General features: G+C 37.1%; 1 protein-coding gene across 1 annotated transcript in view; it reads right to left on the minus strand.

Annotated features, from left to right (window-relative positions):
* The window catches only part of Nf1 (neurofibromin 1), a 1111953-nt gene that overhangs the window by 1045706 nt on the left and 38369 nt on the right, over positions 1-27878 (minus strand). Inside the window, exon 4 of the mRNA XM_090369763.1 lies at positions 2203-2271. Within this exon, the coding sequence (XP_090225889.1) occupies positions 2203-2271 (69 nt within the window). The remainder of the gene's footprint in view (positions 1-2202; positions 2272-27878) is intronic.

Raw genomic sequence — 27878 nt, forward strand, 5'->3', positions numbered from 1 at the left:
TGGGCGAGCTCCACTATAATGAAATGACGGTGGCTTCACATTTCGAAAGCACATGAAATCACCCACACCACTTTATTCTCCAATGGAATTGGAGAATGCGATAATGGTCAAACTTGGAGGTAGGATTTCCACGTAAAAAACGTGTGGTGCTGTGCAAAGCACGGGAAAATTCGAAAAAAAACTGCAATTGTAAGACGCCATCGATTCTAAGACACACCCCATTTTTAGAGACGTTTACAGGGGGAAAAAGTGTCTTAGAATCGAAGAAATACAGTATTATATTTTTATCATTTTATATTAATTTATATTTTTATCTATATATCTTTATCTGTATTTTACCATACTTTAAAGTTTTTACCAGTTTTACTTATATTTTATATCTTACGTATATTTTATTTTATACACGTAATTTTATTAAAACTTCATTAAAATATTTTATTTTAATAAAGTTAAATCAGTTTATCGGTCATTAACAGAAAGAATACAGAGTAAATAAAGTCAGTCGATGAGAATATGTTAGTCCTTGTAAAGTGTTAGCATTTAGTATTAATATTACAATGGTCAAAGGAGGCAAAGAAGCTAACTTATTCTAAAACCCAGAAAAATATAAAATAAAAAATTTGAAAAATCCCAAAATACAGATTTACCTATTTCTGAATGCCAGAAAGTGTACATCCAGTTCTGCCTTGAATATTGCCAAAATTTTTGCTACAACCATCTTGGAATGAAATTTATTACAATTATCTACAACATGCTATTTGAAGGTAAACTTCACAAGATAATTTGAAGGTAAACTTCTGCTAAGTCAGTCAACAAGGACATATTGTCCCTGAGATCCTATATTTGTATCCCCTGCTTCTCATGTCACTTTTCAGCAAAACAATAACTAGATCATTCATTTTACTGTTCCCTACAGGGCTTTATACAAACAATCAGATCCCCACAAGCATGCCTAGCTGCAAAACTAACCTAAACTTTTCCTCGTACGGAGAACATTTAGTGCATCTTACCAATCTGGTTACCCTCCTTTCAACCCACCTTTAGAAGTTCATTTTTTAGATGCTGCCTCCAACATATACAGTATTCCAAGTGTGATTTCTCACCATTCCCTTATGCAGAAAAATAATGACATCCCTATTATAAATGGTCTGAAAAATCATTAATAAGGCTGTTGTTTGGTTTTTAGGAGCATTAGCAACTAAGGCCATATTGCTCTGGGGATATGCGGTGGTCATTCCCTGACCTTTCCACATCCTCCAAATTTGGTGGCTGACGGGCTCGAACCCCGGTCTAATCAAGAAGCGTGTGCTACACACTGCTGCTCCTGCCCACCTGGCTATGGAGGCGCCTCACTAATAAGGCACCACATACCTTCCTTAACACCTATTTACACTGCATGGAAAACTTCATGTCTGTTCATATTGTAACCCTTAAGTTTTACTTGTGCTAAACTACATCAACTACTTTTCTCCTGATAGCTCACTTTAACACTGAATAGTTGCTTCAAAGGACCTAAATTTAAAAGACTGAAAACTGGACAGTGTCCCCTGAGCCTGGATCTTCATTTCATTTGTAAAGGAAACCATGATGTGACCACCTGACTTATGGTATTTACCATCAGTTCAAATATTTTAGCAATACAGCAAACTTAACTCACAGCTAATGAGAAAGCTAGCTTTGCTTATTTTTATCAATACAGCATCAAATAATTGAAGACAAAAACCAAAATACTGCACAAAGCATTTCTGTTATCTTTTATGCCCTTTCCCTTGGTGAAATAATATACCTAATTTGTGTTTACAGTTTCTACTGTTATGAAATAGAATTGTATGCCCTAAAATTCATATAATGTTGAAAAGTGTCCATTGTATAAGCGTAATTCATGCATGAATAGAGAAATTCTGTGTGGTGCAAAATTTTCTAGTTACAGCACTATTCTTTAAGATAGCTAAAAAAGGTCAGAACATCACCTGATATGGTATTATTAGCTAACATCACTGGAAAAATGTCAATAACAAACCTTAGGAATTGGTGTTTCACAGGCAAATATTTTTAAGATACTTAAAATTTACACAAGTAATAATAAATTGGCTAATATTTTTTGCTACAAATGTAGAAACTAAGCTTTAATGTAATAAAAACAAATTGAATTGATAAAAAATTACTAGAACACCATAAATTAATACAGTAACACAAATTTACCTGGCACAATTCTCTCAAAAGAGATTTTACATTCATAGTTTCATCATATCTGGTAGTTTCTTTGGGTTGCTAAAAATTAAAATAAAAATGTACAAAAAATATTATTAAAATGCATATATAAAGTGTTTATACAACAAAATCTAATTAATACAAAGTTCAAATTACCTAAATTTTAAGGTTTTGTAATAACAAGATGTGCAAAAAATGTCAAAACTTTACCATTTTTAGTGGTATATCTTTATTAATATTAACTTAGGTTTTGGCTAACAATAATAAGAATAATATTTTGTTTAGATTTTCTTTTATGTATAAGAGAATCCATAAGAAAAGAAATAATGTAATTGAAGCAAAAATATAATTAGTAAAGATAAACTAATAAAATCAAAATTTATATTAATATTAAAGAAAACATGAAACCAATTAACTCTTTAAAAATTGATTAATTTAAATACAGAATCCAATTTCATTTGCAAGTTTGTCCTGAATGCATTCTTAAGTATAGCAGACATTAACTTTCACTTTAAAATAAGTGAAAGTTAAAGTGTCTGGTGGTCAGCAGTTCTGGTATTAGCATTGCTGTTGTGGCAACATCATCTTCACCTATCTTAACAAATACCCAAATTCAAAAAGGAAATCCATGTGTTCCTTCAAAGTTCCATTTCATCCACATCCCATCCTATCACATTCATTTGCTAGAGCCTGTTTTTCAATGATATTCTCACCAAAGCCATTGAGTTAAAAAGAAACTATTACTTTGCAAAGCTATTGTTTCCTCCTATGATGTGGATCGAATATCTGATCAAGTAGGCTTTATACGGTCTCTTAAGGTTATAAATAATGCCTTGATTCAGCTGCTGCATAAAACACTAGTGGTATCAGAAAGTATGTTCTTCGGCTTTAGTCTGTCAGCAGAATTTTCCACAGTGATCTACATTAATCAAAAGGCTCCCTTTTTCTGAAGCCATTCATCTATCCAGAGATTAACTGAATTCTGTAATAAACAAACATATTTTTTAGCAGTGAAATGATATGGCTTTGTATTAATCAGAACTCTGTATAAACCAAGTCTGTAGTAACAAGATTCTACTGTATTTCTTTCTGAGTCTATGGCTGTATATTTCTTTGCAGCTACTTGTTGCATAGAGCAGTTCAACAACATTCAGCATATGTTGAACATATCATTCCATTCAATGTATGACTACCATTGCAGATCAGTGGTAGTCAAACTCTTTCGCTCACATGCTCCTTATTGCATTTTTAAAGAGCTTCATATAGTGAAATTGTCAGGGAAACAAGAAATATATTACACAAAAAGGATAGGGAGAATAAGACCAGAGTATGTCTGCCAAGGGCAGACTTACTTAAAAAGTATAGTTCAAAAAAAAAACAAAGGGACGAGTTAGGCTGTGTACAGAAAGGGCATTACTATATTTTTTTACATTTAATAAAAATGAAAAAAAAATGTAATGTTCTTTCTAAACACATTGTACACCCCATATTCAAATTCTGCATTCCTTATATCTGTGTTACACCAAGTCTTTGATATTCCAACAATGTTTGCATTTGATTACTTAACTGAGCACTTCAAATTCATCAAATTTATTTACCATGCTCCTTGATGTAGATACAAGTATACATGCACCCGTTCTTACTCTTAGTAACCCTAACACAGCCCATGTATTTGCTTGTTCCATGATGGCTACTAGAAGTCCTTGAAATCTCTGTCACCTTGTTTTCCAGTCTGCTGTTCATTTGAATAGAAGAAGTGCTAGAATCAATTTCACCTCTGCCTGTGGCTTTTGTTGTTCTAATAATCCATGTATCCCCCAAGCTAGCAGTTTCCCAACCCACCTAACACTGTCTCGATAACATCAGCAAATATTTTTGCACCCTTTCTATTTAAGGGTATCCTATCCCTATAAGAAGCAGTCACTACTGTTAACAAGTGGAGACCACACTGAGAAAAATTCTACCTGATGAGCCTTGCACTATCTGTCCAGGGTCGAAGTGATTTCAGAAAGAATAGGAAGGGAGGAGGGGGTCATGCTGTAGGTTAAGAAACAAAATAATGAAGTGCATCCATTTGACATGGGTAGCCACTCAAACGTTCAGTCAATATGGTGTGACATAAGCACTGGGAAAGCAAAAATGAGAGAAGGAGTGTGTTATAGGCCTAATGAAACTGATGAATACAATGAACAACTGTACAGAGAAATAGAGTGTCAAGTAAATCAGAATGTCATATAAGGGGAGATTTTAACTTTCTAGATATCGACAGGAACTTGTGGATTGGTTACTTGCACACAAGCAAGACATTTATTGGATGACTGTTTTCACCACCAGCATGATCAAGAAGCCACCAGAGGGAGTAATACTCTTGATCTTATTATCAGCATTGATTATTCATGCATTAAAAATCGGCAGATAAAGAAACCAGTAGGTGGCAGTGATTACAATGTATTAATGTAGGATTTACTTAAAGATGTAACTACCATCAGGTGTCAAGGCAAGGGTCTTTGCATTCATAAAGGTGACTACGGTGGTTTGAGACAGTTTTAAAATTGTGGGATTAACGATGTTACCATCAGCAAATTCTAATTGGGAAGTGACCGAGAAATTAGTCACAGATGCTACTAGACTTTTCATACCAACTAAGAAATACTATTCAAGGTTTAGGCCTAAGTGAATGTCAGATGAACTAATGAAACTTGTGGTAGAGAAAAAACATGCATGGGACATAAAATATCACGAGACACAAATGCCTACGATAGATATAAGATGGTCTGTAATCAAGTCACAAAGGAGATTAGGCAAGCAAAGGCAGATTACAAGAAATCTTTGGCAAAGGATGCAAAGAAAAATAGTAAAGACTTCTTTACTTATGTAAACTCTAGAAGGAAGGAGATGAATCAGATTGGTCCACTTGACATTGATGGTTCGACTGTTGATGATCCTGCTCAGGTTTTTTTTTTTTTTTTTTTGGTAGTTGTTGGTGCATAGGCTTCTGTTTCCATAATGCACCTCCCAAGGTTTTTGCAGTACTTTGATCCAAGCCCGAGACGGGAATCGAATCCGCGACCATTGGGTTGCTAGGCAAGCACTTTACCCACCCGGCTAGCCCGGTTGGCTCCTGCTCAGGTAGCTGACAAACTGAATGAGTATTTTGCATCTACATTCACATACGAGGAATTCTCTAGGGAAGTGGATGTATGGAGTTTATCAAACTCTAACAGGGAGCTAAATGATTTTGTAATAACTGAGAGCAAAGTGGAGGAGAAAATGTTGAAATTAAACAAAAGAAAGGCACCTGGGGTGGATGAAATCTATCTAGTTATATTAAAGGAGGCAGTAAAGGAAGCAAACCCTTAGCCATAATTATGAAAGCATCCTTGGACTCAGGGGAAGTCCCACAGACTGAAGATGGGCAAATCTATCCAGAATTCACAAAGGGGAATCAAAGGGTGACAGTAGTAATTACAGACCTGTTAGCTTAACTTCTGTTCCGGGGAAAATAATGGAGTCACTGGTTAAAGTCGAGGATGAGGGTAGCCTGTGCGGACATACATTTTTGCCGTTCCTGGAAGAGAGAAGTTTTTCCTGATTTATTTTCTGTTTTATTAGCTTAAATTGGCATATTAACTTATTTTCTATAGTAGCTTTATATTCCTATTTACGATACTTAGTTTAAAGTAACTTAGATAGAGATTTTGTAGGTATTACTTAGTATCGGAAAGGGTATCAAATCCACGTGTTTACCGTTCGTAAATTGCCGCCATTATTACGCGACAATAGATAGCATAAACTTAATATAGTATAGTACATAATATTGTCAATTAATCAGATAATTAATCTTGTTGAACTTCATTGTCAATTAAATTGTACTTTTAACTATACATATGACGACTTGGGTTACATAACATAAATAATTTGTAAAAAATAAATAATTAATACTTAACTTGATACGGAAGTTATATAAAGGGATTTCGTAGATAACACTCGATACTGAAACATAAATATAGCGTTATAACTGTGTTGAGATATAAGTTTAGGATTTTAATTTTTTACTGAAATTGAAATTTTATTGAAATTAAATCGAAATCATGACTCTGACCAGAGCAGCAAAGCAAAAGTCTCAAGCTAATGGGAGTGCTGTGGCTCAGGGGAGAACTGAGGAGGGCAGTTGCCCTCTAAATCACAGCTTATTAAAATGCACTACTTGCTTGATGTTTGTGGAGCAGTCGGGTACGGGACATGATACTGCCATGGGGGATGTCTTTGTGTGTGCGCGATGCAAGGAGTGTAAGGAAATCAGGCGACAACTCAGCGTTGTTATGGGCCTATATGAGAGCTTGAAGGACAGGGTGGATGCCCTCGAAGGATTAAAAGTGAGGGACCCATCAAGCTCTCAGCTGCCCACACCAATGCCAGAACTTGCACTTGGTCATCACGCAACACAGCGGCAGCCCCCAAGGCAGAATGCGCTGGGCCCAAAGGAACTAGTAGTTGTTGGCGACTCTATTGTCAGGGAAACGGGAAACAAGCTTTGTAAAAAGGATAGGTGGAACAGGCCCAGGGTATGTCGCCAGGGGCAAAGGTTGATGACGTTGTAGAGCGGATATCATCTTTTAAGGGCACAAAAGGTGATATAGTTGTACACATTGGCACTAATGATATTAAGAGTAGGAGACCGGCAGAATTACTTAACAAGTACAAGTCATTGTTGAAAAAAAGCTGTGAATTAGGGTTGAATTTGAAAGTGTCTGCAATTCTGCCCAGACACGATAGGAGGGAGTATATGATGAGAGCCCTGTCAATATTATGCAAGGCTCAAGGGGTAGAATTTTTTTCAGCCTAGTCTGTACTTATTAACAGGAGAGACTGCTTCTACAGGGATGGGATACACTTAAATAGAAAGGGTGCAAGAATGTTTGCTGATGCTATCGAGGCAGTGTTAGGTGGGTCGGAAAACTGCTAGATTGGGGGATACAAGGACTAATAGATTAACAGTAGCCACTGGCAGAGGTGAAAGTGATTCTTGCACTGCTTCTATTGGAATGAGCCGCAACCTGGAAAATACGATGCAGGATATTTCAGAGACTGCTGGGAATCATTGGGGTACAAGTAAACACATGGGTTGTGTTAGGGTAGCTAAGAAAAAGAACAGGTGCATGTATACTTGCATGTACACCAATGCTAGGAGTTTAGTAAATAAATTTGATGAATTTGAGGTATTGCTCAAAACATCAAAGGCAGATATTGTGGGGATTTCAGAGACGTGGTGTCACACAGATATAAGGAATGCAGAACTGGAATTTGGGGAGTACAATGTCTACAGAAGAGATAGACAGGATAGTTAGGGAGGATGGGGTTATGCTATTAGTTAAGAAATACACAAAATCCAAGGAAATGAAGCCAGTCGACATTGCTGGACAGAGCAGTGTCGAGTCAGTTTGGTGTGACATAAGCACTGGGAGATCAAAATTGAGAGTAGGAGTGTGCTATAGGCCTAATGACTCTGATGAGTATAATAAGAAATTGTACAGGGAAATAGAGTGGGATAGTAAATCAGAGAGTCTTATAATGGGGGATTTTAATTTCCCAAATATTGACTGGAATTTGGGGGCTGGTCACTCACACACTAGCAAGGCTTTTGTGGATTTATTGGATGATTGTTTTCTACATCAGCACATTCTGGAGGCAACTAGAGGGAGTAATACTCTTGATTTGATTATCAGTAGTGATTCTTCATGCATTAAGAATCTGCAGGTAAATGAACCACTAGGTGGCAGTGATCACAGTGTGCTGAAGTGGGATTTACTCAAAGAGGTAACTACCATTAGGGGTAAAGGGAAGGGTTATTGCTTTCGTAAAGGCGACTATGATGGACTGAGACAGTATTTAAATTCTATACAGTGGGGCCAACTGATGATGTTATCAACAGCAAATTCAAAATGGGAAGCATTCAAAGAACTTATCTTGGAAGCTACTAGGCTTTACATACCAACTAAGAAATATTGTTCAAGGTTTAGGCCTAAGTGGATGTCAGATGAACTAATGAGACATATGGCAGAGAAGAAAAATGCATGGGATACATACATTAACACTTGACACAGAAGCCTGTGATAGATACAAGTTGATCTGTAACCAAGTTACAAAGGAGGTTAGGCAGGCGAAGGCAGACTACGAGAAATCTTTGGCAAGGGATGCAAAGAAAAACAGCAAAGAGTTCTTTACTTATGTAAACTCTAGAAGGAAGGGGATGAATCAGATTGGTCCACTTGATATCGATGGGTCAACTGTTGATGATCCTGCTCAGGTAGCTAACAAACTAAATGAATATTCTGCATCGCATTCACACATGAGGAGTTATTCAGGAAGGGGAATGCCAGAGGTGTATTCAACTCTGGCCGTAAGCTTGAGAATCTTGTAATAACTGAGAGTAAAGTGGAGATGAAATTGTTGAAGATAAATACAAGAAAAGCACTCGGGGTGGATGGGACCTATCCAGTTATATTAAAGGAGGCAGCAAAGGAAGTAAGCAAACCCTTAGCTATAATTATGAGAGCTTCCTTGACAGTGGTAGAGAATGAAAGGGACCTGGGGGGGGGGGGGCGGTTTTGCAGGCAGATATGAAGTTTTCTGAGTAATGCAGACGGGCTGCAAGAGTAGCTCATGATGTATTGTCGATGATATATAGGAATTTTTCTAGCAGGGATAAAAAAAAAAAAAAAAAAAAAAAAAGTGCAGCCATTATCAACCCACTGCAGGATGGAAGCCTCCTCAACAATTCATGCTGAGGGAAATGGACCATAATCTGCCACGCTGGTCCAGTGCGGGTTGGCAGATCGACCGTATTCAGCAGTCAGGGGCTTGAACCCCGGTCTACTCAAAGAGTGTGTGCTACTGCACTCCCGCTCCTGACCACTCGGCTACGGAGGCCGTTAGCAGGTATAAGGAGGTGATTATTCCCTTGTATAAGGCAATGGTCAGGCCACACCTAGAGTACTGTATACAGGTCTGGAGGTCTCATTTCAAGAAGGATGTAGAGATGCTGGAACAAGTACAGAGAAGGGCAACAAGATTGGTGAATGGAACAAAGGAGTGCTCTTACGAAGAAAGGCTTAAGTTTTGCAAATTACAGTGTCTGGAGACTAGGCACCGGCAAGGTGATCTGATAGAAGTGTATAAAGCCTTGAATGGCTTGAGCATGCTCAATGCTGATGGGATTCTTCCTCTTGCTCAGAATAATCACCTGAGAGGGCATAAATTCAAATTGAGGAAAAACAGATGTAGGATAGACATGAGGAAATTTGCCTTTAGCCAGCGGGTGGTTGGTTTGTGGAACAGACTTCCATCCCTTGTCATGGAGGTTGATAACGTGAATAAGATTAAGGCTCAGCTGGACAGGTATTTCGAACGAACAGAGGGGTGAAGTGGAAGTGGTTATTTTTTATTTATTTATTTTTTTTTTTTTTTTTTTTTTGGCTGATGCTGCATAAGCTTGCTTTCTTGCATCAAATGCTTCTACTAATGCTAATGCTAAATGCTAAAAGAAGCATTGCAGGATCATCTAGAACTACAGTACCAATTCAGACACAGCATGTGTTTGTTAAGGGGGAAGTCTTGTCTGACCAATTTGACTGATTTATAGCATAGTCGCAGAAAGGAGTAAATGTGAATGGAGAGTACCTAACCCATTTATGATTTTAAGATGATACTGTGATCATAAGCCATGATCCCAAAGAATTAGAGGAAAATCTTAATCAGTTATGCAGAGTTAGTAAGGATTTCGGACTAAAGATGAATATGGCTAAAATAAAAGTAATGATGAACAAGTATGCCACAGAAAAACTGCTCCAGTAATTGACAAGTCATTAGTTGTAATAATAATAAATGGTTGGAAATCAAGAGAAGTATAAATTTTGGATGGATAGCATTCAGGAAATAGTCACATACTGAAGAGCAATATCCCAATTTGTCTGAAATGTAAAATAATGAACCAGTGTACTCCCCACCAGGACTTATGGAAGTGAAATTTGGCACTCACCAAAAGAATGGAAGAGAAGCTGAAAACTACACAGTGAATTTTTCACTGTATTATATGTTTTCACGAATTATATTAGGAATCAGACTGTTAGATAAGAGAAACACATGGATTAGGCAGCAAACTCAAGTAAAGGATATTCTTATCAAAACTAAAGAACTAAAATGGGCTTGGGCAGGACACATAGCTCGAAGGCATGATGACAGATGGACTAAAAAAATAACACAATGGTACCCAAGAGGAGATAGAAGAAAACCTGGAAGCAGTGGTGTAGCCTAGCCAGGAGGAGTAGAGGGGGGTGGTCTGGCCCAGGCGGCACTTTTTTGGGGGCAGCACAATTTTATTTTTCAACGATTCTTTTATTTATTTTAACTTAGTAATTTTTATTACTTAATTAATAATTAATTTTTAACAACTATACTTACAACTAAAATAAATAAAATATAAATATAACAAAACTTACATTTCTCTATCATACTATAATTCAAATTCTTAAAAATAAGGTGCCTCCATAGCCAGATGAGCAGGAGCAGCAGTGCATAGCACGTGCTTCTTGATTAGACAGGGGTTCAAGCCCGTGACCACCAAATACAGAGGATGCGGAAAGGTCAGGAATAACCACCGCATATCCCTGGAGCAATATGGCCTTAGTTGCTAATACTCCTAAAAACCAAATAACAACAACTTAAAAGTAAAACAATAAAATGCATGGCATGGCATTTGCTTTATTGCTTATACCATGGTGGCTGCATCTCAGCGGCGGCACGGCACAGTCAGTACACATTTGTGAAAAAGGTATTATTTTTTTTTTCCTTCTAATTTTGCGTATAACTAAGGCCATCGGTAATTATATTTCTGTGGGCTCCTATTATATTAGGGTTTTTGCTTAACCCTTTCGATGTGTTTATGCAGTGTATAAAAATTAAAAATTAGCTGCCCCTCTCAATTTGAGAGGGGCGGCAAACTCAGGGACTGCCAAGGGCGGCAAAAGCTCTAGCTACAGTACTGCCTGGAAGATGACAGAGATGGACAGATGAAATTCATGAGTTCTTGGGTAGTAAATGAATGTCCATTGCACAAAACAGAAGGAACTGGAAAGTTTCTGGAGAGGCCTTCGTCGTGCAGTGGATTGAAAATGGCTGCTGCTGATGATGAGGTCACAAAAGAACTGGATGGAAAAAATAATTTTGATATCATAATCAGGTAGCCCTTGTTTTTCACCAGTCTGATTTGCACCGGTCACTAACAACGAGGCCATTTTAATTTTTCTTTAATTATTTTTGCAATTTTTTTATTTTTTATTTTTTTTGGAATTGTTTTATAAATTGAAAAGTTTAAAATCATCAGACAAAATTTATTTGCATCGTACTGTACTATGTATCATGCACTATTCATGTGATTATGATCAAGAACAATCTGAGCCAATCACTGATTAGTGCATCTATATAAGAGCCAATCAGAGACGAGAAAGCTTCTCACCCTCAAATTAGCCACTCGTGGATGCGGGTAGTAAGGGTGCACGTGGTGAAGCTTTCAGTTAGTTGTTTACACCATTTATACCTGTTGGAAATTTATTACACCAACATTTTTTATTAATCGTGCTATTAATAAATTAAATAATAATAGTGATAGCCGTGTGCAGTTTTTGCAAATCACGTTTTTTTTTTTTTTTTTTTTTTGTTAGTTGTTGGCGCATTGGCTTCTGTGGCCATAATGCACCTCCCAAAGTTTTTGCATTTTCTACTCTGATCCAAGCCCAAGGCTGGATTCGAACCTGTGACCTTTGGGTTGTCAGGCAGGCACTTTACCCACCCGGCTAGCCTGGTCGGCACAAATCGTGTTATAAAATTCTTAATTTAACAAATGTGTTCATTGAAAAATGAAGTTATTGCTTCAATAACTTCATTTTTGGCTTGAATATGAATCCGTGGAATATATGCTTTCGATCCAGCTCCGTCATCTGTGATGAGTTCACAAACCAAACATTTCTTCCTTATTTCCACTACTAGTTATTTTTTATATCTAAGTTTCTTAAAACCATAACCATTGTGTTTGCTTTTAATAATTATTTATGCAGAGGTAAACCTGAAGGCTCCAAAGAATAAAGTGTTTTTAGGTGTTACAGTTGTATTCTTCAGCACAACTATCTGGCATAATTTGGTCTCATGAATAAACTATTTCCAATTCTCCTGGAATCTTAATTTCAGATAAAAAAATTTTTATTCAATGAACAGTATTATTTGTTGCTGGTAAAATTGTATATTGGAACTTTTCTTCCAAATGAGTTTCAATACTTCCAAAAACATCATGTATTAAATTTCCTGAACTACGAATATTTTCAGGAATCTCTACTTGATCATTTTTGTCTTTTACCACTTTATCGTTTTTACAATTTTTTTTTTTTTTTTTTTATCAATGATTGGAGTTTCAGTAGAGCTATCAACAATTTGTGATTCATTTTTTTGTTTTTTCATATCTTTCCTTTCTCAATTGTGAAGCCTTTAACTATTATAATTGCTTTGTTTTCTTCAATATCAGGAATTTTAAGTGTTACTTCATATTCTTCAAGATCTTTTCTTTTTTTTCTCAGCCTTTCTGATACAATTCTTCTCTTTTCTATTACTGCTATTATTAATAACATTGCTAATAGCTGAAGAAACTTTTGAAAAAAACTGAATCGTTGCCTTGAGACATGTAAAATTATAAAATTAAACCCCACAATTATCAACAGCCGAACTGTCAATATTGTGTGATCATAACGCTACTAACTGCTATCAGGTAATGAGTCATCGCTGTGGTATATGCAGCTTAATTTATGAGTGATGTACCTTAAATTTAAGGCACATCACTTTAAGGCATGGACTTTGAGAGAGAGAGACCTGTCAATCCCTTTGTTGTAGTATGATGCAATAGCAGTTAAAAAAGTGTGCATGTGAAAAAGCACTATTTTCTGAAATATTCTTTTATATATAGATAGAATAAAGAGACGCCATGTCTGGTAAAAGAAGTTCAATGAATCCTAGTTGCAAATGAAAGCGTGAAAAAGACACGTTGATCTATCGCATTGGAAAACAAGATGGAAGTTATTCGGAGGCTGGAAGCTGGTGAAAGCCACCCTAATATGTGTGGGGCTATGAATATGCCTCCATCAACTATTACTACAATTATGAAGAATGCTGATAAAATAAAACAATCAATGCAAAGTGCTACCAGAGTAAGTGCTACACAAGTTAGTTACAGCAGAAGTAAGCTTTTAGAAAAAAATGGAGCAATTGCTGACACTTTGGGTTGATAATTTGAACCTAAAAAAACATTCCCTTGACCCAAGCTGTAATAACAGAAAAGCTAAGTCGATTTTTGAAGACTTAAAGAAGGAGGTCAATGCAATGAAATATTTTTGGCTAGCAAGAGCTGGTTCATAAGATTTAAAGCAAGAACCAAATGCAGAAGTGTGAAAATTACCAATGTTGCAAATGCAAGTGTTATCAAGTGCAGACGTTGAGGTAGCTACCACATTCCATGCAGAATTTCAGGCCATAGTAAAGGAGGGTGAATATCCTTCAGAGCTGTTCTTTAATATTGATGAAGTGGGCCTCTATTGGAAAAAGTTACCTTCATTGCCCATGAAGAAAAGTTGGTTGCTGGGTTTAAAGAATCGAAAGATAGGCTGACACTTTTGTTGGAAGCAAATGGATGGATGGATGGATGGATGGTTGGTTGGCTGGATTGGATATTTTACTGGTACATCAGCTTCTATGGCTATAATGCGCCAAACTTATGATTTTTGGCTTATTCAATGATGTCTTTTGTTATGATTTTCATATCAAATTGTAGTAGTTTATGTGTTTCAGAAACTGGAAGACTTCGGATATATTAGATTTATCTGACAATACTGTTCGTAATGAAAATGTGTCCGTTCCTTTTAAGGATTTAAAGGTAACCTGACGTTCCTGTGTAAAGTTAGGGCAGTGAAGTAGAATATGTTGGACTGTTTGCACTGTGTGACAGTCAGAGCACTGGGGCGGAGATTCGGCTCAGAGCAGATAGGAGTGGTTAACGTTGGTGTGTCCTATTCTTAATCTGCTAAGTATAACTACTTCTTGTCTGTTGGTTCTTGTACTGGTTTTCCATTGTTGTAACAACGGTTTTATCTGAAATGATTTGTTACCAGCCCGTTCCTGCCATTTTTGTTGCCACTGTTTTTCGCCACTATTTCGAACTGTAATTTTATAGTCTAGGTATGGTATTTTTATGGTATTGTTGATCGGGCTTTCTGCTTGTTTTGCTGCTTGGTCTGCCTGTTCATTGCCATCTATTCCTACATGTCAGGGAAAGCAGAAACTTATGTTTTGCTTTCGCTTTGCTAGTTTTGATAGCTTGTTATGTATTTTACATACGGTCGGATGGGTATTTATGGTGTTATCTTTTAAGGCTTGCAGAGCATTGAACGAATCAGTAAATATTATACTTTTGGCGATGTTGGTTAGCCATATATAGTTCATGGCTAGTTGTATAGTCTCCAGTTCTGCCGTATAAATTCTGCACTCAGTTGGAAGTAGTTTGGAAATGATAGTATTGGGGAATTTGGCTGCTATTCCTACTTTGGTTTCTGTTTTGGAACCATCTGTGTATATCAGGGTAGAATTACAATGTTGGTCTCTGTAGGTTGCGTGTAATTGTTGGAAATTTTGTATAGGTAGAGAATCCTTGTTCCATTTATGCATATGGAGATCACATATCGTTTGAATGGTATCCCAAGGTGGATATGGAATTTTAAGAGAAATTGCTATCTGATTGAGATCTAAATTACATTGCTGGATTATGTCTCTTAAATATATGCCTGCTGGTTTGTTAGCATTTGGATGTGTTCTATATAAGTTTTCCAAACTTGGTTCTTGTACGATTGTCCATGTCGGGTGGTCAGGTATTGATGTTATCTTTGCAGCGTAGTATAACAGCAAGTTTTGTCTCCGGAGTTGTAGTGGTGGTTCATAAGCCTCTGCATATAGGCTGTGGACTGGTGAGGTGCGATATGCTCCTAATGCTGTTCGTAAAGCACTGTGGTGCACTGGATCAAGCCACCTCAAGGCACTCGGTTTGGCTGAGTTATACACAGGGCTCCATAATCTAGTCGAGATCTTATGAGGGCTCTCTAAAATCACAACAGAATAACTCTATCTGCACCTCAGGTCGTTGCAGACAAGACTCTCAAAATGTTTAGTTTCTTAAGGCAGTTTGTTCTTAGTTGTTTTATATGTTCCAAAAAAGTTAGTTTTTTATCACAAATAAATCCAAGAAATTTTATGGTTGGCTTGATTGGAATTAACTGTCCATTAAGTTTTAATTCCGGATCTAAATGAAGGTTTCTTTTCCTACAGAAGTGCACACCTATAGTTTTTTGTGTGAAGATCGTGAAACCATTTTCCTGAGCCCAGTTGCTGACCTTGTTTATTGCACCTTGTAACTGGCGTTTTATTGTTCTCATGTTTTGGGATTGGAAAGAGATACTGAAATCATCTATATAAAGAGCTGCATTTATGGAGGATGGTATCTGTTGGGTTATAGAGTTTATTTTTATTGCAAACAAGGTGGCACTGAGGACTAATCCCTGTGGTACTCCTTCTTCTTCTTGTAGAAAGACCTTTGAGTGTGTAGTTTGTATTCGTACTTGGAAAGTTCGGTGCTGTAAAAAGTTCTGGATGAAAACAGGGAGATGTCCTCTTAGCTTTAAGTTATATATGTCCCGGAAAATGCCATAGCGCCAGGCTGTATCATATGCCTTTTCGATATTGAAGAATATCATGACTAAATGTTGTTTTCTAATGAAAGCATTTTGTATGTTGTTTTCTATTTTAATCAGGAGATCCAAGGTTGATCTATGTTTCTTGAAGCCACACTGCACTGGGCACAAAAGGTTATAGTTTTCTAGGTACCACATGAGTCTTGCATTTATAATCTTTTCCATTAACTTTCCTAGGCAGCTGGTGAGTGCTATTGGATGGCTATTGGTAGCTGTTTAGATCAGTAGGATCTTTGCCAGGTTTTGGGAAGGGAGGACAATTGCATGATGCCACATGTTAGGAAACTCTTGTTCCATAAAAATTCTGTTGTATAAAAGAAGTAGAGACTGTAATGATTCTTCACTGAGTTTCTTTATCATTATATAATTGATGCCATCTGGATCGTCTGCACTTTATTTTGTTTGTGACAGTGCCTTATGGAGTTCCATTATGGTTAGTGGATGGTTATATTGTTCTACATATTTTGTGGAGAATTTTAAGTTGTAATTTTCTTGATGATTTTTATATTTCTGGAATTTTGGTGAATAGGATGTGGCAGCTGATATTTTGGTGAATAGGATGTGGCAGCTGATATTTTGGCAAATGTTTCACCTAAAGCATTTGCTATTTCTTTTGGATCAGCAATGTCCTTGCCAACTGGATGTACTAAATTTTGGCATCTATTGTTCATTTTTCTTATTTTATCTCAAACTGTTTTAGTATTTGTAGTTCTATTTATGGTTGAGGCAAAACATATCAGGAGGCTTTCTTGCATGCCCATCTGACATATCTTGCTCTTGCTCTCATTTTTTTAAAATGTATTAGATTGTCTGTGGTAGGATTTTTGCGAAAAATATTCCATGCTCTGTTTCTAACTCATTTTGCTTGGGTACATTCCTCAATCCACCAAGGCTTTGGGAATAGAGGAAGTTTGGTAGACGTTTTTGGTATTGATTGTTCTGCTGCTTGGCTAATTTGATTCATTACATATTGTACTGCTTGGTCAATGGTTAGTTGTTGGACTCTCTGTTGTTCGATTGCTGCTAAAGTTTTGAATTTTCCCAGTCTGCTTTGTGAAATTTCCATTTGGGTTTTAGTCTGGATTGACATAGGGTGTCTTTTGTTAAAGTGACAATAATGGGGTAGTGGTCACTGTGTAATGGATCTTCATGAACTGTCCATTCTAAAACAGGATATAATGCTGGGGAGCATAAATTAAGGTCTATCGCTGGGCTGGTTCCTGTTGGAAGATGGAAATACGTGTGTTTTCCACTATTCAGGAGGATTAGATTTTTGGCATCTATTATTTTTTCTATTTGATGTCCTCTTTTATTAAAATCAGTATTTCCTCATAAATGGACATGGTGATGTCCATTTAGATCCCCATTATACAGTAAGGAGGGGGTAGTTGATCTATTAGTTCTAAGTCTTTGTAATTTATTTCTTGGTTCGAGGATAAATATATTGATACTATTGTTATTAAATTACTTGTTGCTATATGTACTGCTACTGACTCAAGAGTAGTTTGTAGGTGGACTGCTTGGACTAGTATGTAAGAATTGACAAGGATTGCTACTCCTCCGTGGGCTATAGAATTATTTATTTGGTCTCGTCTATGTATAGTGTAGTTCTTGATTAAGATTGTATCATCATGTTTTAGATACATTTCTTGTAAGCAGAAACATATCGGGTGATATTGAGAAATTAAATCATGAACATCATCAACATTCTTACAGAAACCTCGGCAATTCCACTGAATAAAGGTACTATTCATTGTTTTCTTTTAGATGAGTTTTCTGGTTGTTTTCTCGTTACTGTTTTAAATTTTTCTGTCCGTGGTTTGTCTTTTTTAGGGAAATATGGCTTTCCAGTGTACATATCTTCCTCGGCAAATATTTCAAAATGGGTTCTTCTTGTTGTGTTTTTCCTACCGTGTCCATTTGTTCAGCAGCATGGTGCATTATTATGGAGATATCTTCTTTGATTTTTCCCTGCAGTGGTGAAATTACTGTTGGTGGAACTGAGATAGGGGTGTTTGCCGCTTGTTCTCATTTCTGCTGTTTTGGAGGCATGAGCCATTTGCGTGCCCAATCCGACAACAATTCATTTGATGTGATTGTAACTTCGGTTTGTGATCCCGTTGTTTGTTGGTTCTGGGTTATTTGTACTACTTGAGCTATCTGTGCGTAGGTAATGTTTCCTTGTGTTAGCTGGTTGTATCGTCTTTCTGGCTTCCTGGTATGTAACTTTGTGTTCTGCTTTGTATTTTTGAATTTTTCTTTCCTGTTTCCATCTTTTGCATTCTCTAGAGTAGGCAGTATGGCTTCCACTACAGTTTTGGCATTTAGGGTGCTCGGTTGTGCATTCTTGATTGGTGTGTTCTCGGGAACCACATTTGGCACATATTGCTATTCCTCTGCATGTTGTTTGTGAATGTCCGTATTTTTGACATTTAAAGCATCAAATAGGATTTGGTATGTAGGGTATGTATGTATGTTTGGTATGTATTTGACAAAACAAGTACCCTGCTTTCACGTGCTGTGGTGGACTTGGGAGTATTGAAAGTTAAAATGATATTTCTGGTCTGGATGATTATTCCTTCTTTTTTGGCCGTTATTCTTTTAATATGAATGACTCCTTGGGTTTTCATTTCTTGTAATATTTCTTCTTCCGTTATATTGAGGAGATCCCATTCAGAGATTACTCCTTTCGAGGTGTTTAAAGTATTATAGGGTGTAATTGATACTGGGATTCCACCAAAAGTGGACATTTTCATTATTTGCTCTGACTGCCGTATACTGGCTGTTTCAATTAGTAGGTCGCCTGATTTTAATCTTTTTACTGCTTTTGGAGTTCCAGCTATGCTTTCCAGACATTTTTGTATCAGGAAAGGGGATAATTTTCCTGTGGACTGTTCGCCCGTAGAATGGATTATGAGATACTTTGGAGCGGGTATCTCATATATATATATATATATATATATATATATATATCGGTTTTTTGTCTTTTGGCCATGTTTATACTAATTTCTTCACGTTCTTGAGTTGATTGGGCCATGTTAGAGGATTTTGTGACTTTGTTGTCAGAATCCATGCTGTTTGCTCCTTTTTGCCCTGGGAGTGAGAGTTTTTCCTCCCAGGTTTCCAGCCCCGCCACGTGGAGGCAGGAGCGGTGCCACCTAGTGACCAAGCAGGAAAAAAAAAAGGTTAGTAAGTGATTAATATAAAGAAAGGTGACTTTCCTTTCTGTATTAGTAAGTTTTAATGTGCTAAATGTTATTAATATATGCAGTAGGAGTTTAAGGAGATTGCAAAAAAACTCACACAAAAAATAAGCTCTTTACAATAATTGGCACGCTAGAAAATTTGCTGAAAGATCACTCGAATCACTACACTTGGCACTCGGGGCCGGGAGCAAATGGGTCAGGCAATTTAAAATTGAAGCTAATGTTGGTGTACCACTCAGAAACACCACGTGTTATGAAAGTCTTAAATAAAGCCATGTTGCCTGTGTACTGGGAGTCAAACAAGGCAGCTTGGGTGACAACGGACGTCTTCTTGGATTGGTACACCAGCTATTTTTGCCCTACTGTTCTCAAATTCTGCAATGACAAAAATTAACCAACCAAGTCTATTCTTCCTTTGGACAATGCCCCTGGATATCCTACAAATCTGGGTGAAGTCAGAATGCCTCTTAAAATTAATGTTGTCTACATGCCTTCTAATACAACATCAGTTTTGCAACCCATGAACCAGGGAGTAATAGTCACCGTTAAAGCTTATTACCTACGGCAAACATTTACAGAAATGGTAAAGGCTTTGGACATGTCCAACATTACCATCAGAGAATATTGGGGGTCATTTGATGTCTTAAAGGGCATCAATCACATTAACACAGCCTGGCAAGAAGTGACTGTCAACTGTTTAAATGGAATATGGTGCAAACTTCTCCCAGATTTCATGCATGAATTCAGAGGATTCAAGCCACAACAGAATGTTGTAGAAGGCATCAGGCTGGCAAAAGAGGCAAGGTTAGAAGAAGTTACAGTGGAAGATGTAACTGAGCTCTTGAAAAGTCATGCAGAGACTCTTTCAAATGAAGACCTTGAAAAGTTAGCTGCAGAACTTAGCCAACAGCAGGAGGAAACGAAAGAGGCTCTCCTCTAAAAATTATGAAGACCAGTGACCTACAATGGATTCTTGCAAGTGTAGAATCCCTCACTAATGAGCTTTGTGAAAGTCTTAATTAAACAAAGCCATGTTGCCATTGATCACGAGTGAGAGAGGAATGCCACAGTTAAAAGGGGGGGGGTGTCATATCAACCATGAGCCCTTACTTTAGAAATTCTTAAAGATAGAAGGAAGAAATCCAGGCAATCAACACTTGATTCTTTGTTCGAAAAAAAGGAATCTTCTTAACCAGGGCCTTCAAAAGAAGAGCCTCAACCAGGACCTTCAAAAGCCAACTAAAACTTCGGTATTATGCCACTGTCAAAACGTTTTATGTATGTATTAATTTATTTTTTATTTACATGTATATACTGTTTTATATATATGTAGGTTAAAAATAAAACACTTTTTTTAATTAAAAAAGTTTATTTCTGAGCTTTAAATACCCCAGTATTGAAAAGGGTAGACAAAATAAATTTTTGTTGCCCGGAATCTAAACCTGTGATTACCCACTGACTCCATAATATAAAGGATTCCATTTGCACCAATTCCATTTGAGCCTGTCCCCACAGGAACCTAACCCGGGCATAAATCAAGGGCTACCTGTACTTGGATTTCAGGAAATCCTTTTGATACTGTTGCACATAAAAGACTACTGTACAAATTGGAGCAGTGGGGCATTAAAGGCAAGTCAGTTGCCTACGGATAAAGGGATGGCTGAATGGGAGAAGACAGAGTGGTAATCAATGAACACTGCTTTTCAGACTAATATTATTAGTGGAGTTGCCAGGGTTCAGTCTTGGGCCCATCGTTGTTTTCTATATTTTTATCAATGATATGGATGAAGGTATATCAGGATTAATATCCAAGTCTGCAGATGATACAAATGTTTGCAGGATTGTTAATAACAGTGATGACCATATGTTACTGCAACAGGATCTAGAAAAGTTAGGCAGATGGGCTGAGAAGTGGCAACTAAAGTTTTACATAGACATATGCAAAGTACTGCATATGGGTAGCAGTAATCCCGAAGTAACATACCAACTGTGTGGTGCTCCACTCAGGGTAGTGGAGAATGAAAAAAGATCTGGGAGTAATTGTACAGTCAGTTATTAAGTTCTCTGAGTAGTGTAGACAGGCTACCAGGACAACTCATGATGTTTTGTCAATGATATACAAGAATTTCTCTAGCAGGGAAAAGGAGGTGATTATTCCTTTGTATAAGGCAATGGTCAGGCCACAACTTGAGTACTGCATACAGGTCTGGAGGCCTCATTTTAGGAAGGATGAGTACAGAGAAGGGCAACGAGATTGATGAGAGGAACAAAAGGGTGCTCTTACCAAGAAAGACTTCAGTTCTGCAAATTGCAGTGTCTGGAGACACAGCACTGTAAGGTGATCTGATTGAGGTGTATAAGATTTTTAATGGTTTGAGCAAGCTCAGTAATGATGAAATTCTTCCTCTTGCTCAGATTATGCACTGGAGGGGGACATGATTTCGAATTTAAAAAAGACAGTTGCAGAATAGATGTGCGGAAATTTCCTTTAGCCAGCGAGTGGTTGAATGCTTGAACAAACTTCCATCTGATGCTGTGGAAGTTGATAGCTTAATAAATTTAGGGAACTATACAAACTTTTAGAGTGAATGGATAGGTGAAATGAAAAGTGTGGAGTTTTTTTTTTTGGCTGATGCTGTTAAGCTTGCTTTCTTGCATTATATGCCACTACTAATGTTAATGCTAAACCTGCTTTAAGTAGCCCTCTGTTAAGTGATCCTATATTAAGCATCTCCTTTTTATGTGTTGTGGCAGATATTTTATCAGTCCCTTACTAGATGATCCCTCTAATAAGCATAACCTATCTAATATAAACAGCGAGCAGTGTATCCAGTCCCCTAAGAGCTAATCACACCTGTATTAAGCAAGTATTTTTTTTGTCAGCAAATTTAATTCCATATATCAAAAGATTTGTGTTTTTTAAATGTTTAGTTGACTAGCTATTTTATCACCAGTAGATTAAATAGGTTACAATTTTCTCTTTTTTTTTATCATTAACAAATAATGATATTGTAACACTAAAATATAGAGTAATACTACAGTGTACTAAAAATAAATATTTGAAACTGTGAATTTCTTATAGTGAACACAGTACTTCCAACGGAAAACTGTTAGTTCAATTACAGTGCCTGGCAATAAGGATATGAGTAAGTTAACATCAATTAATCAATTAGAGTGATGGCATGTTGTTTCCCTATAAGGTTTTAATTTTGACAAGTTACATAAATTACTGTAACTTAAATTATTGTAACAATAACATGCTTACTGCATTGCAGTTTAGGAATGTGCAGTTAAGTATCAAATTAGAGCATGTAACAATTAAGTACTTTCAACCTAATTGCACAAGTGTGATTCAACTTTTGTAACAAGAAAAAGAAATAGTGCAAACAATGAAATTAAATTTTAGAAGGAAACAATTCTTGCAAATTTTAAGCCAAACAAACATCAACAATGAAATTACCAGGCCAGAATTATTAAAATTATAAATTTATAGGACACAATTTCTTGGGCAAAAACTTCTTGAATGGAAGTCAAAAAAATGAAACTATTCAAAAATGTTTCCAAAGATGTGGGTTTTAATTTTTACTCAAAGTTGCTGATGAGAGTGCCAAATGAGAAAAGGCCATACAATTCTGTTGAACTCTTCACAAACTGCAGGGTTAATTAGATGGCACTTGAAACTTAAAAAATGATCTACCAACATGTGAAAACAGTGTAACCAATAATTGAGACAAATCTGTTGGGAAAATATTACATCAGTGAGAACAAAATTCAAGAGCTGCCCATAAATAAAACTAAGCAAAATAAAGAGACGTTACAGTGTATCAAAAAATTAAAAGAATTTACCGCTGATGAAAGTATAACTAAATGTTTTTTATATTAACAACTTTTAAAAATAAATTTTAAATTATATATAGGACCACACCACTATTCAAGTCTTCTGCATTGGCAATTCGATCTAGAGATCGAGTGGTGAACTGATTTTTTTTGATCGACTCGCCTTTGCGGCGATTTGTCTAGCAATCGAAATGCAGAAAAGAAGATCTATTTTTGATTTATTTTTGTTTTATTTTATTGTAGTGGTTTACATCTCTGTTGGTGATATTTCACATAAATTTGGACCTGGTGCCCGTCAGAGTGGGGCCATTATATTTCTATTTAATTGGCTTTCGAAATTTAATGAATTATTATTTTATTATCCTTACATTTAGATGTTCTAAATTATCTTAGAGAGTTTCTGCTGCAATATTTTTACTCTTGTTACCCCTCTCTTCCCTCCGTTGGTTTATTGTTATGTTTAATTTTGGCTATTTTCGCTCTTGTCTTGCCATGCTGCTGGCATTATTTTTATTTGCACATGGAAGACTGCTACACAAATTGGAGCAGTGTGACATTGGAGGCAAATTGCTGCTATGGATAAAGGGGTGGTTGAGGGGGAGAAGACAGAGTGGTAATCAATGGACACTGCTCATCGTGGACTAATGTTATTAGTGGAGTCCCTCAGGGCTCAGTGGCGGGTCCATTATTGTTTTCTGTATTTATAAATGATATTGATGATGGTATATCAAGCTTAATGTCCAAGTTTGCAGATGATACAAAGGTTGGTAGGGTTGTCAAGGACACTACTGACACTATGCTGCTGCAACAGGATCTGGAAAGGTTGAGCAGATGGGCTGAGAGGTGGCAAATGAAGTTTAACATTGACAAATGTAAAGTACTACACATGGGAAACAGCAACCTCAGAGCAACGTATCAACTCTGTGGTACTACACTGACAGTGGTAGAGAATGAAAGGGACTTGGGGGTGGTTGTGCAGGCAGATGTGAAGTTCTCTGAGCAGTGCAGACGGGCTGCAAGAGTAGCTCATGGAGTATTGTCAATGATATACAGGAATTTTTCCAGCAGGGATAAGGAAGTGATTATTCCCTTGTATAAGGCAATGGTCAGGCCACACCTAGAGTACTGTATACAGGTCTGGAGGCCTCATTTCAAGAAGGATGTAGAGCTGCTGGAACGAGTACAGAGAAGGGCAACAAGATTAGTGAAAGGAACAAAGGGGTGCTCTTACAAAGAAAGGCTTAAGTTTTGCAAATTACAGTGTCTGGAGACTAGGCACCAGCGAGGTGATTTGATAGAGGTGTATAAAGCCTTGAATGGTTTAAGCATGCTCAATGCTGATGGGATTCTTCCTCTAGCTCAGAAAAATCACCTGAGAGGGCATAAATTCAAATTGAGGAAAGACAGATGTAGGATAGATGTGCGGAAATTTGCCTTTAGCCAGCGGGTGGTTGGTTGGTTGGTGGAACAGACTCCCATCCCTTGTGGTGGAGGTTGATAGCCTAAATAAGTTTAAGGCTCAGCTGGACAGGTATTTTGAACGAACAGAGGGGTGACGTGGAAGTGGGTTTTTTTTTTTTTGGCTAATGCTGCATAAGCTTGCTTTCTTGCATCAAATGCCTCTACTAATGCTAATTTTTAATACTTAATCTAATTTATTTTTATTGTTATATATATATATATATATATATATATTTTAAAAAAAAAACACCATTTTAGGCAAAGACAGCCTATGTCAACAATGCCAAAGTAATGTGCATATTTTTTACCAATGACATATAAGTATATCTAGCTTGTAATATTTGTTCTATGCAGGTTCTTTGTTAAAAAAAATTTCAAAACAGCACGACTTTATTTTTCCTCAATCAGAGCGTTTTAGCTCTGATTCAAGCAGGCTTCAATTTTTTGCAAAATAATAATTTAATATTATAAATGCAGTTTTTCTGACAGAATCCCAATTAACAGTTGCTTCAAACACTCGCATCTCAATTTCCAGAATTATTTGCTTTACAATTCCTTTCACTTCAAAGTCAGTATTTGACCACATGCTTGCTATGATATTCCTTCTAATCTGAAATCTCCTCCAGCTTAAAATTTCTCCATCCCATCTGTCAAATTCATCAGTTGTCTCTATTGTTCTCCCAGCTCCACTAATCACTTTTAACTCTGACTTCCTTCCTTTGAAACTACTCTACTTTCTCCAATCTACCTTTCCTAACAGTGAGGTAACTTTTCTTGGTAATTTTAATGTTCACAACCCCAGTTGGCTTCAGTTTTCTAGTTGCGCAGACCCAGCTGGCCAAGATGATGAGCCTTTTTCAATTACTAATGATTACACTTAGCTTGTTCATTTACTCCAGAATATTAGACAAACCTAACCACACACCCAACACTTTCTTTTTCTCACAAACAGCCATTCAAATAGTCAGTCAGTGTAAATGGACATCTCAGATCACAACTTGGTGATGGTTTCCTCCAATGGAGCCCCCCCCCCCCTATCTCTCTCTCTCTCTCTCTCTCTCTCTCTCTCTCTCTCTCTCTCTCTCTCTCTCTCTCTCTCTCTCTCTCTCTCTCTCTCTGTGTGTGTGTGTGTGTGTGTGTGTGTGTGTGTGTGTGTGTGTGTGTGTGTGTGTGTGTGTGTGTGTGTGTGTGTGTGTGTGTGTGTGTGTGTGTGTGCGTGTGTGTGTGTGTGCGCGCGCGTGTGTGTGCGCGCGTGTGTGTGTGTCCATTCTCAGCTTCATACTGTTTGACATAAGAATAAAATTTCTATTTTTTTCTTTGGTTGCACTGCTTTTATCAATCTTATGATACCAATGTTGTTTGCTCAGACCATGCCAGTGAAATTATTCTTTTAAGGATGAAATGCTTTATTCCACCTTAAAACCTCATCCATTATCTAAACCTGTTTTCCAAAAAAATGCACTAAGGCTATTAAAAATAAGAATTTTGGATATTGCAACTGGCTTGAATCCAAATCTTCTGCTTCACTTTCTGCCAACACTAAAAGCTCATAATTTTAAAACAGGATAAGAGTAGAAAAATTGCTCCTTGTACAAATTATAATCTGGCATTCTGGCCTCTCAGAGCTACTGGCCACTACTCATGTACATCTACACTCCCATCTGTTACAAGATGGGTCTGTGCATCCTCAACAAAAGGTAAAGCTGACTTACCAGTATCCTATTTTGTTTCTCTTGTTAACAAGAAAAACAAAGCAAGCCATTTCCGATCATATCAAAGACAGCCTCTGTCAACAATGCCAAAGTGATGTGTGTGTATTTTTTACCAATGACATAAGAGTATACCTAGCTTGTAGTATTTATTCTATGCAGGTTTGTTGTTAAAAAAATTTCAAAAAAGTATATGACTATTTTTCCTCAATCAGAGCCATTTTAGCTCTGATTCAGGTGGAATTCAATTCTTGCTGTTGAGCTGGTTTCCCTCCTCTCGTTCTCCTTCAAATTTTTGAAGTGCACTGCACCCAACAATAACAGCATTACATATACATTTAAGCAAGCAAGTAAGCTAGTTGCCGCCCCCCTATGCTTCCACACACACACATGCAACTAGAGCTGATCTGCTTTTAATTACATAACCATGTCATATCAGTAGTTTTATCAAACAAAAACAGAGACCACATCTCTGGGTCAACTTAAACATAAAGTAAAAATAAAAAAGAGATTTAATCAGGAGAGTGACCTTTAACTTCATGGTGGGGATGGGGCATCACACCCTACCATGAGGAGGTAGGTCTCTACTATTTAAGCTCTCAAATGACAGTCTAATTACATCATAAACTTAGATGCCAAATCACATACAGATATTAAACACCTATTAAGTCCTATGTTGTTAAACACCTATCTAGCATCTTAGACGGGTGTTATTAAACACCTATCTAACATCTGTTAGATGTTAACAACATAGGGCCAGGAACCCACCAGCACAACAAAACGGGACTATAAATACTAAGGCAAGATCTTATCTGCCTGAGCAACACCCCAACAGACTCCATCCTCTCCCAGGGCAAACTGCTGGATCACTTGCATTTCACAGCAAATTTTGGAAGCAAATTACACCCAACACTAACAGCAAACCTAAGTGTAACATTTTTACTGACAGCATAAGAGAATAATTAATTTTAATCTTTTGTTTTTCTATGTGAGGTATCACCTTCAGCAGTTAATAATTCACAAGCAGCTTCACTCTTAGAACCACTTTTTATGTATTGGCGATATATTGGCACTTCTCCAATCCAAAGGAATCTCCCTTGAGTCCAAAGATGCCCTCATAATTAACCTCATTGGTTCCCTATGCTCCCTGGCAGCCTCCTTCAAAATTACTGGGTACATACCATCAGCTCCAGGAGCCTTACTTGCCTTCATACTCAAAAGTTTTCTAATAAACAACCATCTGTAATTACATTTTGTAATAACAGAGCAAAGTGGAGGAGAAATTGTTGAAGTTAAACATAAGAAAGGCACCTGGGGTGGATGGGATCTATCCAGTTATATTAAAGGAAACGGCAAAGCAACTAAGCAAACTCTTAGCCATAATTATGAGAGCATCATTGGACTCAGGGGAGGTTCCCACGGACTGGAGAGGTGCAAATGTATCCCCAATTCACAAAGGACAAAGGAGGATTGAAGGGTGACACGAGTAATTACAGACCAGTTAGTTTAACTTCTGTTCCAGGTAAAATAATGGAGTCACTGGTTAAAGATGCATTGCAGGATCATCTAGACAAGACTGCAGCAATAATTCAGACACAGCATGGGTTTGTTAAGGGAAA

Source organism: Mastigoproctus giganteus, chromosome 3, assembly GCF_048544385.1.
Source record: "Mastigoproctus giganteus isolate SK-2022 chromosome 3, ASM4854438v1, whole genome shotgun sequence".
In the NCBI taxonomy this organism is placed as follows: domain Eukaryota; kingdom Metazoa; phylum Arthropoda; class Arachnida; order Uropygi; family Thelyphonidae; genus Mastigoproctus; species Mastigoproctus giganteus.